The sequence below is a fragment of the Botryllus schlosseri genome, chromosome 3, assembly GCF_051294905.1.
Source record: "Botryllus schlosseri isolate E-star chromosome 3, Bs_hap1, whole genome shotgun sequence".
Lineage (NCBI taxonomy): Eukaryota > Metazoa > Chordata > Ascidiacea > Stolidobranchia > Styelidae > Botryllus > Botryllus schlosseri.
The window spans coordinates 1287361-1300285 of record NC_137238.1 but is presented as its reverse complement, the minus strand read 5'-3'; the positions used below and the strand labels follow the sequence as shown (position 1 = coordinate 1300285).

The following is a 12925-nucleotide window of genomic DNA, read 5'->3' as shown; positions in this document are numbered from 1 at the left end:
GATCCTCAGTAGTTTGTGCGAACTTATGTGGTAGTGCGTACTTAACAGATATGCAGCTACCCAGTGATCGTATGCTTGCAGCTATGGACAAATTTTGAATTTTCTTTACGTCATTGACGATGCGTTGCCCACGCTCATTTTCTGTTGTGCGGTTTTGTATGCTATATTTTCTGATAAGTGTACAGTAAAGCCGAAGTAATTTGTTGGGAACAATTTGCGCGTTCGCATGATGTCAGGGTAAAGGTAAGATTAGATGAAGTCATTGCAAAGTTGTGTGTGCCGTCCGCTCCGAGTAAAAGAAGTCTCGCCAGAGAGTGACTCTGGTTGTCTGTGCAAATGCCACAGGAGCACACAAAGTTCCATGCACATTGATTGGAAACCTAAATCTCAGGCCTGTAGAGAATCGGAGATGGCCTGTCAAATATCGTGGACAGCGTTCGATGGACATGGACAAAAGTTGGAAATGGTTCAACGGAGTGTTTTATGCTGAAGTAAAAAAAGAACAGGACGTCTGTTTCTCTTGTTGTTGGATAACGCCCCGGGACATTTGCAGCCCTTGAATGGAATAACGTCAGCCATGTGACAAGGGAATCATCGCGGCTGAAGAAGAGGTACAAATATTTCTACCTCAGGGAGGTTCTGGACTTTTACGAGCTTGACGAGAACTTGAAGGCCCACAAGAAAGAACAAGCTAAAAGATTATCCAGAAGCCATAGGGGCCGCAAGTGTTGCTTATGAGAACCCAGCTCATTTGCTGGATGCTGCTCACTATATAAAGCAGGTATGGTGATTAATATCGGGTGAGTCGGTAAGAAATCCAGACTCAACAAATAACTCCGTTGGATGGGGGCGTTGATGAGGAAGCTAACTTCAGGTCTGACATGTTTCAAGTCTATATGGGTATTTCGATTGACAAAGACGAGCTAGAAGGATTTATGCATGTTGATGACGGGAATAATGAAAAGTATTCACAGGCAATTTTGGATGACGTGAATGATGTGTTGGAAACGATGCAGGCTTAAAATTATGACACTAACGATGAGGCTGGCTCAAGCATGACAATTGTACTGTACATGTGCACCTGTCAAAAAAGCACCGATTGGCTTTGAACAACTTTACAACGAAGTGCTGTGTCCTGCCTTACAGGATCGAGCAGGAGGTGCTTCCGATAATCTCAAAAGCACTCTTGAATGCTTTCAGCGAAAACCGACACAGGTGAAGTTGGAAGTCAAGCAGAAAAGAGTGCAAAATATGCATCAGATGGCTTTGCGCGACATGTTTAAGCAGTGAACTATTGTCTAATTGACGTTCAACTTTTCCAGTTAATGTGGTTGCTGTTTAAAATAAATAAATTACTGAAAAAAGTTGAACCCAGAATTTGTGAAGAATTTTCGCGTACTTATCTGGGATGCGAACTTAAACGGGTGCGTACTTGACCGGGAGTTAACTGTACAGTACGTCTTACTCGGAGCGAGAAACTGCGCCGGTACGGTGCTTTCATTGGTAATGGCATTCAATAAATGAACACATTTCAGCAGTCAAATGCGGTATCATAGTGATTTATTCAACTGCGATTGGCTTGGTGTTGGTCAGTTGCGGAGAGTTTTGTAGGGCACAACAACGGCTGCTTGATGAAGGAAGTGACCACGATGATCAAATCAGAAATCGGCGTAATAAAATATCCAGTAGAAGCCCTGATCCCTTCATATCAAGCATGAGTTGGGTCAGATTTCGTAATCTCCTCGTCCATCATTGCATGGCCCTTGTCGTTATCGATTTACATACCTTGTGTTCTAATTTAAACATTTGAATTCTTGTTGTTGCAGTAGCCAACATTTTCACCTATTTCAATATCATAAGATTTGCTTTTGTTATTGCAAATGCCACACAGGTCTGTATGCTACAATGTATCACCTACTAGGCTAAGTCCGTACACGGCGGTTTTCGAACAACTGATTTCTATTTCACAGTAACTTTTTCTCCGCTGTGACGTAATACTGTCACAACAAGATTCACTAGCGAGCTCGAGAGTGTAACGCATCGGTAGCGTCTTGACTAGCGACCTTGCCAGCGAAGGAGTGAAGCAAAGAAAGAAACGAAGTCGCTAGCGAATTTCGGTACCGTGTGATCTACACACTATTGATTATATTTCTTCGAAGTTCATTTTCGTCAGTACGTGAGTGCAATCGGAGAAAAATACCCGCCGGAAGAGATCGAGAACCTCTTGCCATACTAATAGTCGGCAATTTAACATAGACTGAATACTATGTGACTGTACGTATGGTTTTATTACAGGATAAATACCCAGGATGCCTCAACTTTACACAGAGAGCATTGAATGCACTTGTCTTATGTCTGGTGATCTCCATAACTGTACTAACATATTAAGTTAGGCTAATTAGCTGTTATCTGGCAAGACTGTATACGAGCATAGCGGGGGCCACGGTCATCAGACAGCAGCATTTTCGTATATAATGATTTAATTTTGTGCCTGCAAGGAACAGCTATTCAATAACGGTCTGGACTTATAGCATTTAAACATGAACGAGGTTAGCTAGGAGTTACTACTGACCGATGATATAATTCATGAGCTCCGATACGTAGACATGGATGAAGAACCTAGTGGAAGCAAACCTAATCCTAAATCTATTGTAATTGGCATGAATGAAAATATTCGTCAACCGTCTCCAGAGGATATAATCAAAGACATTGATTAGCGGGTCAATTTAACCTCCTATGCCAGCCAAAAATTGAGGCAGTTCATGTCACATTACATACCTGCACCTGATTCTGCAACAGTTGTTAGAGAGTACTCCGAAGAATGTTGTACAGCTGTCAAATATTTTGAGGGATTGTCAGCAGATCAGAGGGCGCCAAGACTGTTGCTCGAGGCACTTAGAAAAATTGCCTTAATTGGTGGAGTGGGAAGAGAGGGAAAATTGGTAGGGGGAGAATTGGACGATTCGAAAGTGAAACACTGGAGTATATTGCTGGCTTCGCATTAAAGAAGGCTTATGACCGATTTCCATTGGTGACAGTGATACACAACAGCCGACTTCACGGTCCGCTGCACGGAGGAAGATCGCCGATTTCGCTGGGCGAAGTATGCTAGCAGCGTATCTAAACCGACTGTAGTGTCATGGTTTTTGGATGTAGTCGAACGCATATTGAACCATGTCCACGCAGATAGAACTATTAAGTCAGGTAAAGATACCGTGTGACCGCGAAAGCTTCTGCCTGTCGCTTTTTTAGTCATTCACTCAGTGCCGTAACAGATCATTCGGTTATTTTTATGGTTGCGTTCAGATAGCAGTTATTGTATTGATAATGGCTACAAACTGCAATACCGCGGTGTCATTGGACACGTATATATTCTTAATTTACATTGTAATTTCATTTGGGATTTCAACATTTTGTGCGCCATTATCGTCGTACTGACAGCAGCATTTTCGTATATAATGATTTAATTTTGTGCCTGCAAGGAACAGCTATTCAATAACGGTCTGGACTTATAGCATTTAAACTGAGCTATCAGGGACATGATTGTAAATTGCCTTTGCTTATTTTGTTATGTGAATAAAGACACAACATTGGCGACGAGGATGAACAACGACACTGCTGCGGCCGGAAGCCGAGGATACGGGAAAGTGCCCGAGTTCAACTTGGGTGAAGACGAGTGGGACGAGTATGTCGAACGCTTGGAGCTTTGTATTGCCGACGAAGGAAAAATGAAAGCTGTCTTGCTAACGGTATGTGGGGCGAAAGCATATAGCCTCGTTCGAAATCTCTCGACACCAGAAAAACCGAAAGATAAGAGTTACCAACAAATAGTTGGGTGAAGACGAGTGGGACGAGTATGTCGAACGCTTGGAGCTTTACTTTGAAGCGAATGGTATTGCCGACGAAGGAAAAATGAAAGCTGTCTTGCTAACGGTATGTGGGGCGAAAGCATATAGCCTCGTTCGAAATCTCTCGACACCAGAAAAACCGAAAGATAAGAGTTACCAACAAATAGTTAAATTGCTCGGGGATCATCTTACGCCGAAGCCGTTGTTAGCGGTCAGAGTTAGAATTCCAGAGATTACCTAAGCAGGCTATTGAGGGATACTCGCATCTTCGAAACGCAACTAGGGAAGGTTGTAGGCATTAAAGCACGGCTCAACATGAAGCCCAACGCCGTTCCGAAATTTTACAAAGCGCGTAAAGTGCCATACGCTTTACTTGATAAAGTGGAAACAGAAATCCATAGGTTAGTGCAGGGGTCGGCAACCTTTTGCTAGTCGCGGGCCAAATTTCGGGTGTACAACTTTTTGGCGGGCCGGAATTTTTCTTAGTACTATATTTTACGTTCACTTCGGTATATTATCCTACATTGCTGCAATCTCAATCATACCAACCAGCAGACACATGTATTTACACTTCATCAACACAGAATAAATGTGGCAATTGACGCAGCTTGCTTTGTGAAAGGTTTTCAACTTCTGGTAACAAGTCAGATGAAACAAGAATAAGACCCTATTCAAAATGGACGTCCGAAATACGCGATCTTAGCTTGCTCTTCGTGGATTTCATTGTTCAAAACTATTGTTCACATGCGTACGTGCTTTCAAAAATCGATGCAATCTCTTTTGCATTGTTGGTCAAGCTGGGATAAAGACCAATTTCAGGAATGTACTCTTTGTCAAAGTCATGCAGCGATATGCTCTTTGTATGAAATTTGTCATTCAATTCAACTGCATCGCATTTGAGAAAGGCCCATTTGAAATTTTCAGGCAAAGGTATTGGCGTCCACAATAAACGGAGTACTGAATAGTCAGAATTCATTTTGTAGAGAAGGAATGTCGGAAAAGCGGGTGAATATTCAGTAGTTAAATTTCGTATCAGAGAGAGAGAGAGAGAGTCTTTATTTTCATCGAACCAAAATACATAACAAACGGCAGTGCTGGTGGTACAGAAAATATGCGTGCACAAGCAGTGTTGGGATCAAGTCAGTACCTTCGAGTCACGAGTCATCTCGAGTCATTGCACATTTTGACTCGAGTCAAGTCAAGTCAATCGATTTTCGAAAGTGACTCGAGTCAAGTCAAGTCACTCGTTTTTTGGATGTGACTCGAGTCAAGTCAAGTCAAGTCAAGTCGAGTCACGAGTCAAGTCACAATTCAAGTCAAATTGAATTTTCGAAGTATCAGTGACGATTCAGAGTAATTACATTTTGCTAGCTGAGTGAAAGACAGTATAATTTACCATTTATCTTGCATCAAATAACTAATGTATACACACACATACTTTATAAAGTTGAATAATGAATATGCATGCAAGAAGGCGTTTATCATGCAGACGTAGAACCGCAAATAATATACGCGACTAACTGTATACCATGCTATACAGTCTGTTATTATGTCAGCCATTAGGATCGAATACGAAGCCTCGAGACGTTGAAACAAATTGATATGGATTTGAATCATACAAGATGGTTGGTAACGGTGATCACTGCGCAATGTTGGCAGTGAGCCGTCCAAGAAACATAGATACGTTAATTGCTATTGTATTCTTCTTCTTCTACTACTACTACTACTACTTCTACTACTACTACTACTACTACTACAACGTAACCTGTGATCATTTCGTTGTGGTCAATATATTTGTGATGCAATAATGGAGGATCATTCAAACGTACATTCAGTGAATGACTGGTTACTCTCACAAGTGGCACATAGGCGTATCGCGAACAATACGAACATATGTCCAAAATACAATGATTTGATTGATACCGTTTACTTGATGACTTGAAATTGACTCGTAAATTTTGCTCCGAGTCACGAGTCAATCCGCATTTTTGAAGCGCCGAGTCAAGTCAAGTCAAGTCATTTTTGCAAAGTGACTCGAGTCAAGTCAAGTCATACGAAAAAGTGACTCGAGTCTGACTCGAGTCAAGTCATGACTCGAGTCATCCCAACACTGGTGCACAGTATTCGGTATTAGATAGGAATGATCGATACGACCGTGAAGGTCATCTAGTCTGATCACACCAGCATCAAACAGGTACACTTGACTCTGAACAGTCTGGCTGTAAAAAATGTTTACTTAAGAAAGGAAAATAGAAATAAAATTAAACACTTAGTTTGTTTGCTTGGAGCCATCTCGACACTTTTGGGAGTTCCCTATTCACAGATGCATGCAAACCATCGATAGTGTTGGAGGTTATGAAGAGGTGAGTATCATCAGCAAATAGCGTTGTGCGGAATAAAGATGCATTAACAATGTCGTTAATATAAATGAGGAAAAAAGTCGGTCCAAGGACTGAGCCTTGTGGCACTCCACAAGTTAGTTCTCTGGTAGTCGTTACAAATGTAGTGTTGGTACTAGGTTTTCTCTCCTCCAGTATAGGAAAGTGAGCATAATTTTCTTTGTACTGTTGACATTTCCAGAGTCACAGATTTGTTTTCAATGCGCCTCAACATCTCAGGTATTTAGTTGTTTTCCCCCTGAAGTTGCAAATTCAATTTGTTCAGATGTGACGTTAAATGTACCAGGAAAGCAAGATGAGATGCCCATTTTCGATTACAAGATTATGAGTCGGCGATATTTGTGTTCTCGAGGAAAGTTGCTATTTCATTTCTCAGTTCATACACTCGTGTAAGCATAGCTGCTCGACTTAATGCGCGAACATGACAAATATAGGCCTACGTGACATCGCCATATTGATTCTCTGCTTCTAGTAATATCTGGCGTAACTGATTCAGGTAATGAGACAAAAATCATATTAACAGTTTTCACCATTGTGGCCAAAACACTATTCAGGTTTGTTGTCTTGGCATACAATGCCTTCTGGCTATAGATAGGCTAACTAACATACGGAGGCTAGTTATCTATAATTGAACAGTTTGAGATTCCGTCATTGCGTCTGAGATGTTCCAAGCGTTTTTGAAGCAAAGGAAGAACACCTTTATTGTCACACCCCGTTAGAGTGGTAACCCAGCAAACACAAAACTTATTAAAGATATTTTTTAAACATCTTCCATGAGTTCAAAAGATGTCCTTCACTGAACTGCAAAATATATACATTTGTCGACAGAAATGGATATATATAAGATGTCCTGTAGGACATCCTCAAAGACATTCTGATGGACATCCTCAAAGATATCCTGATAAACATCCTCAAAGACATTCTGATGGACATCCTCAAAGATATCCTGATAAACATCCTCAAAGATATCCTGAGAAACATCCTCAAAGATATCCTGATAAACATCCTCAAAGATATCCTGACTAACATCCTTAAACATATCCTAGAAGAGATTTTTTGTATAACTCGACCCTGTGTGACCCTGAACCCTGGTTGGCTAAACCTGCTATTTGCTGGACTTCACATATGAACGAATACGAATCGCCAGATTTACAAATCATGTATGGCTTTTTGTTCTGTATTATACCAGTTCAAAAAAAAATGAACTGGACTAGACCTCGACGGAAAATTGGAATAAAAATAGATGAAGAATCAAGGTAAAATAACAGTCCGTGACACAACATACGTTAGCAAGAAGTAGGCAGCAAGAGGTAGGCCTTGATTCAGAATTAAAACTAATCGCCAATTTTAAAAATCATGTTTATGGCTTTCTGTTCTGTATGAAATCAGAACAAAACACGCCAAAAAAAACATGGATGAAGAAAATACGTTAGCAAGAATTGGGCCTTGATACAGAACTGTGCAATCACTTCAGCAAATATTTCTGCATTAGCATTAGTCTATGTTATCGGTATCGGAATCTTCAGCCTCCTCGATAACAGTCTTGCTCCTGTTTTCTCCTTTATCGTCATCCTAAAACATAAATGAATTGATTACTTCGATTGATTAGCAGTAGAGCAAAAGTCATTATATGTGTTTGGTTGCGAGTACAATGGGACGGTCATGGCAAGTCACATTCATCCAAGGATTCCGAATCGCCTTTAGGAAGTCACGACGACCTTGGTGGTGTGTGTTGTTTGAAAATGTTCTTGAGGCCCATCTCTTAGCACAGAGTAGAGTCGTAGTCCTTTTCAATGTGTGGTAATCGCCACCACCGATTTGCATATTTCTCTAACATAAGCACCTTTTTATCTTACTAATCATATTTAAATGTAGACCTACAGGGACAAGAAATCGCGCTAAGCACGACAAAAATATTCAATTTGATTACATCTACTTCAACAAACGACCAACAAAGTAATTTTGGGTCCAGTCGAGCTATCCTAATTGGGTGTTTGGAGTGTGACAGTTACGGCCCTGGAAGATCGTATAACTCATCGTTATCGTTCTGGGCCAGCTTCAAACATTTCTTTGGTGAATGGGATAGTATAGCTAGCTGTAAAATGTACCTAATATATATACCAGCGAAGTTTCCAATCCCTAATTTTGTATCTCAATGATTTGACTTCTACACGTTGGAATTGAGCCATATTTGCCATGCATCTTGTTCGCCACCGAAACAGCCGGCCCAATGTTCCCTCTAATTTTTGAAGAGTCTGCACACACTCACCAACTCACTGCGCGGTCCCTTCGACAGTAGTACGTAACGACTAAAAAAATGACATCACTTCAGATTTTTTCTGCGCTTTTTCTGCGCTGAGACCAACTAAGCACTGCGTAATTGCTCACGTGTGCAGTAGGGCTGTTCAAAAATAACTTTTTTCCTCGGATTCCAGCCATTCACTGATTTAATTGTCAGGTTACCCTAAAAACGCTGCACACCAAATTTGGTTCGATTCTAACAAGTATAGGACTCCGCAGATCCAATTAAAATTTTTAATTTATTATTGAAAATTAAAAAAAAAATTTCCCAATTTTCCTGCCAACCCCATGAAATTGTTGAGCTGTCTTCAAAGACGTTGCAAAACAAATTTGAGTCAATTCCGACCAGTAGAAGCGGGTTTATGTGAGTTTTTCGTTGATAAATCGCGGATTATCCACCAATCAAGGATAATCCGAGAAATTAAATAACTATAATTTTTTTTTAAATTACATCACGTCAAAGTTTGGAAACCACTGGTATAGTGTTCTGAAGATGAATGGTAGTGGCCCTGGAGGTAGCAACGATTCACTTACGGATAAAGAACGCAGCTGTCACACAGACGTCAGATTCATAAACAAAATTACCTTGCAAGCTCCAATAACAGTTAGAAATCGTCCCACTTTAGTTGTAATTGTTGTACTGTCGGCCGTAGGATGAGCCACTTTACATGCTCCTTCAAAGAGAATATAAGTAGATCAGGGGCGGCATTACAAAACAATGCGGCAAATCGGAATCTCCGCCAGCGGTAACAATCTCTCTCGAATGTGATCACCCCATGGTGTCAAAATTGGTATTTCAAAACATTCCAGACTCAACATGGAGTTGCGCAATCAACGCACTTGCTTGTGATTTCGCCATGTCGGCAATGTCAGTAGAAGATGACTTCAAACGAGGGCTTATAAGGGTGTGTGGTCAGCAACGATTTGCAATTTAGCTGCGATGATCTTTCACAAGAAGGGAAAGCAAAATACCCTAACTCTGTAAAAATGCTCTCGAAGACATCGTTATCATGGGTTTTGAAATCGCGATTGTAATATCAGTAACAACTTACGTTTTATAGTCTTGTAAAGAGTAAAATTTTGAAAACTTCTTTTTTGTCCATTTTTGCTTCTTTGACCTTTTAGGCTGAACAATTGCCACACATCTTTTACAGCTATGCTTGTCATGATATTTCTGACCGTTGAGGCCAATTGTTCACCGTGAAGTCCTTTCAAAGCAGATACCTGTAGTACAAAATACAAATGGCAAAAAATAAGTAGGGTTTTTTAAAATAATATGGCAGGGTTTCGATATTTTTCGAATTCACTAATATAGCATCAATTCATTATGGTTAAGTACATGCGTAAATGACGACTATACCCTCGAAACCCCCCCTCTGGCTACGCGCCTGCATAGACATCAAATAACTTGATGGAACGTTGATCTTGACGAGAGGTTAGATCAGGGGTGGGCAACTTCTCCAGTCGGCGGGCCGGATATAGGCCGGATTGCTGAATCGATACATTATTCGCCCATTTATCCACATATACAATGAATAAATCGTATTTAATGAATGTATTACAACGACAGCAATGTCACTTCAAATCCATTTCCCACCGATAATGCTGAGGACAATGTGAATTTGAAAATAACATTGTCATGCAGGCGCCGCCATGTTTTTTCTCCCTGATCAATCAACACACGGTGCAATCCCTAATTAAGATTTCATAAGGCGTTCAACTCTGTGGCCTAATTAATCTCGTTATTGAATTCATGCGGCCTGCATCCTCTACCGAAATTGAAAAGTGGCCTGCGACCAATTTTGAGTTGGCGCCCCTAGAATAACCGGTGCCTTACAAAAGCCTAGAAGTGTGCCGTGCTACAAGTCATACCAAATGTCATACAAATCATACCAAATGTCATACAAGTCATACAAATCATACCAGTTCAGACTTCTTGCAATCGCCGTCAGTCAAGTTCTTTTCCAGTTGTTCCAGCTGAGATACGGTTTGACAGGGGTTTTCAATAAGATCTTCAAGCAAGATTGGGGCTGTTGTACTGTGTTTATTTTTTGAGTCGTTGATCATGTGACCTTTAATTAGATCCATCATCTGGTTCATCTGCTTGGAGCTGAGGTCCATCATGATGTTCATTTGCAACTTGATGTCTTTGATGTCTTTACGCATCAAAGAGATAGAGTGGTCACTGTGTGCAGATGTTGGAGTTGATGAAGAACATGGAGCAGCTAAAAAATTATTTGAATTCAATAATACTGGATTGATCATATGCTATAAACTTACCATTACTTTGTGATAGGCCTTGTTGTTGACAGTCAGAATTTTGCAGTTCAACATTGCTTACAAATGAAGGATCGTCTGGAAAATAGAGCGACTCTATTGCTTAAATTGGAGAATGAATCAAAGTGTTAGGAACTTACTGCATTGGTTGATTCCCTGCAACTGGCCACTACATTCAATGTTGGGGTCATGCTGTTCTTGAACACTCTCCTCACTCAATGATGGCAAACTTGCATTTGAAGCATCATTGACAAGAGCACTCTTGCTTGTCACAGTTTCATCGCCAGAATCAGGAGGTGACCGCACTCTTGCAATTGGTATAGGGATGCCTTGTGTCTGAATACTTGGATTACATTTTTTCTTTGAAGGAGCAGCATCATCTACAAAGTATGAAAGTTATACATATGTCACTTCTGTCTTCTGTGTATAACATATTAGGAAGAATATCAGTGTAGGCTATACCTTGATCATCAGATGACGTGGAATTATCCAAAAGTTTTTTTGGCGGCTGACGTTTCCGGTTAGACCGTTGTAGCTCCTTATCTGAAGCGGAGGGTAAGCTACTATTGTCTGCAACTGCCCTCATATCACGAAGGGCCTTGTCCCATTCATCTAAAACAGATGGATAATATAGATCAGACCTGGGCAAAGTGCGGCCCGCGAAGCTATTCTGTGCGGCCCGCGAAAGGTTTCTTCGAATTCAAAACATAAAACTTGCTTTTTGAATGACGAAAACCATAGGCTATATCAAATGAACAGAAAAATCGTTCACTCGGCCCGCCAACGCTGGAAATACGCTGGAGAATATAGCTAAAAATGTTCACTCGGCCCGCCAACGTATTTATTTTTCTCATTTGGCCCGCGGAGGAAAATAATTGTCCACCCCTGATATAGATGGTCAGATTCCAGATTTATTAAACTACTGGATTTTTAAACAGCAAAACTAGATCAAGAATTACTCAAATTTGAAAATTCGAAAAAACGATATTGTATCGCTCACGCAAACTTAGACTGCTAATGAAATACTGTACGCAAGTAACTGTATAGCTCAGTGGTTCTCAACCTTTTTCACTGTCAGGGCCAAATTTAGAATTTCAGAGTATAGTTGGGGCCGCGCGAATTCGTGACTGCTTTAGATCTAGATTTAGGGTTTTGCCTCGGCGTATTCAACCGTGAGTCATGTGTTGTATATCTATCTATAGATTAGTTATCAATACCTATATACAGTAGTGACATAACGTTAGCACTCTACTCAGAACTTTTCTGCAATCCTAATTAAAAACTCCAGACTCCAAGCTAAGCAAGAGAATTTAATGGTACTTAGTAATGGTAAACCTTCACAAATTATGAGTTGACTTACTGGATGAGCATTTGATACATATTTTGTACAGAGACCAATTGCCCGTATCATATTTCGGTTGCTTCTTGTGTTTTGCCTTATAATTCTCATTCTTCTTCGGCCACCAGCAATGCAATACTCCCTGAATATAGATAAAAACAATTTCATGCAAATTACAATCCATAAAATACGAACGAGCAGACTTGTATAATCTATTGGATTTTCAAAAAGCACAACTGGAACCAGAAGTACCGTAATCAGTTTTTAAAATCAGCAACTGGAGCTACAACTACTCAAAACCGTCAAATCGTTGACCATCAACAAACTATTGGGTAGTTTATACAAGTCTGTTAAAAAGGATTGAATGAACTCACATCTACAGTGGTTTTCCAGCTTTTATGTATCACAGCAACTGATTGTTTTCCTTCGAGAAATATAACAATCAGGTATTCATCTTCATCAGACAGCACCATCATTATCAGACAGAACCAAAAACACACAAGTAGTTGTCTACCATACATCATATACCTATGTTTCGTATGAAGCATATATAAATTACCATCTACAGTTAAGTTTTCAGTAATCCTCTGAAGGAATATGGTTGGTTGAGCCTCAATTTACCACGATTAATTCCAGAACGCAACTAAACCTAACATACGACTGTATAGCTGTAAGCCGCCATTACGAGAGCGCTTTGTCTGCCAGTATTCCGCGCCAAAACTTATGTGAACTCGCAAGGGAGAAACGGCCTCTCGTTTACA

General features: G+C 40.4%; 1 protein-coding gene and 1 long non-coding RNA gene across 3 annotated transcripts; one reads left to right on the top strand and one right to left on the bottom strand.

Annotated features, from left to right (window-relative positions):
* Positions 1 to 4127: 4127 nt before the first annotated feature.
* On the top strand, positions 4128 to 7167 carry LOC145435487 (uncharacterized). The gene is made up of 2 exons (XR_013913861.1): positions 4128 to 4939; positions 5948 to 7167. It is a non-coding gene; the product is annotated as an uncharacterized LOC145435487 (long non-coding RNA).
* A 247-nt stretch (positions 7168 to 7414) lies between these two features.
* On the bottom strand, positions 7415 to 12671 carry LOC145435486 (uncharacterized). Of its 2 annotated transcripts, none has more exons than XM_080312764.1 (9): positions 12539 to 12671; positions 12186 to 12306; positions 11288 to 11437; positions 10966 to 11205; positions 10829 to 10903; positions 10472 to 10773; positions 9601 to 9772; positions 9134 to 9222; positions 7415 to 7819 (listed from the first exon to the last, which is right to left on the bottom strand). In XM_080312764.1, exons 1-9 carry the CDS (start codon positions 12638 to 12640, stop codon positions 7742 to 7744), a joined length of 1329 nt encoding a protein of 442 aa, XP_080168890.1. In that variant the 5' UTR covers positions 12641 to 12671; the 3' UTR covers positions 7415 to 7741. The 2 variants fall into 2 exon arrangements, with proteins under 2 accessions (XP_080168890.1, XP_080168892.1); XM_080312766.1 differs by having other exon boundaries at positions 10835 to 10903.
* Between the last annotated feature and the right edge of the window lie 254 nt (positions 12672 to 12925).

Bases quoted from the DNA above. Each gene is read 5' to 3' on its own strand.
- LOC145435486 (XM_080312764.1), bottom strand. From the start codon at position 12,640: ATGATGGTGCTGTCTGATGAAGATGAATACCTGATTGTTATATTTCTC. The intron at 11,438-12,185 runs GTAAGTCAACTC...CATCTGTTTTAG, and splicing joins ATGTATCAAATGCTCATCCA to ATGAATGGGACAAGGCCCTT. The intron at 11,206-11,287 runs GTATAGCCTACA...CATACTTTGTAG, and splicing joins CACGTCATCTGATGATCAAG to ATGATGCTGCTCCTTCAAAG.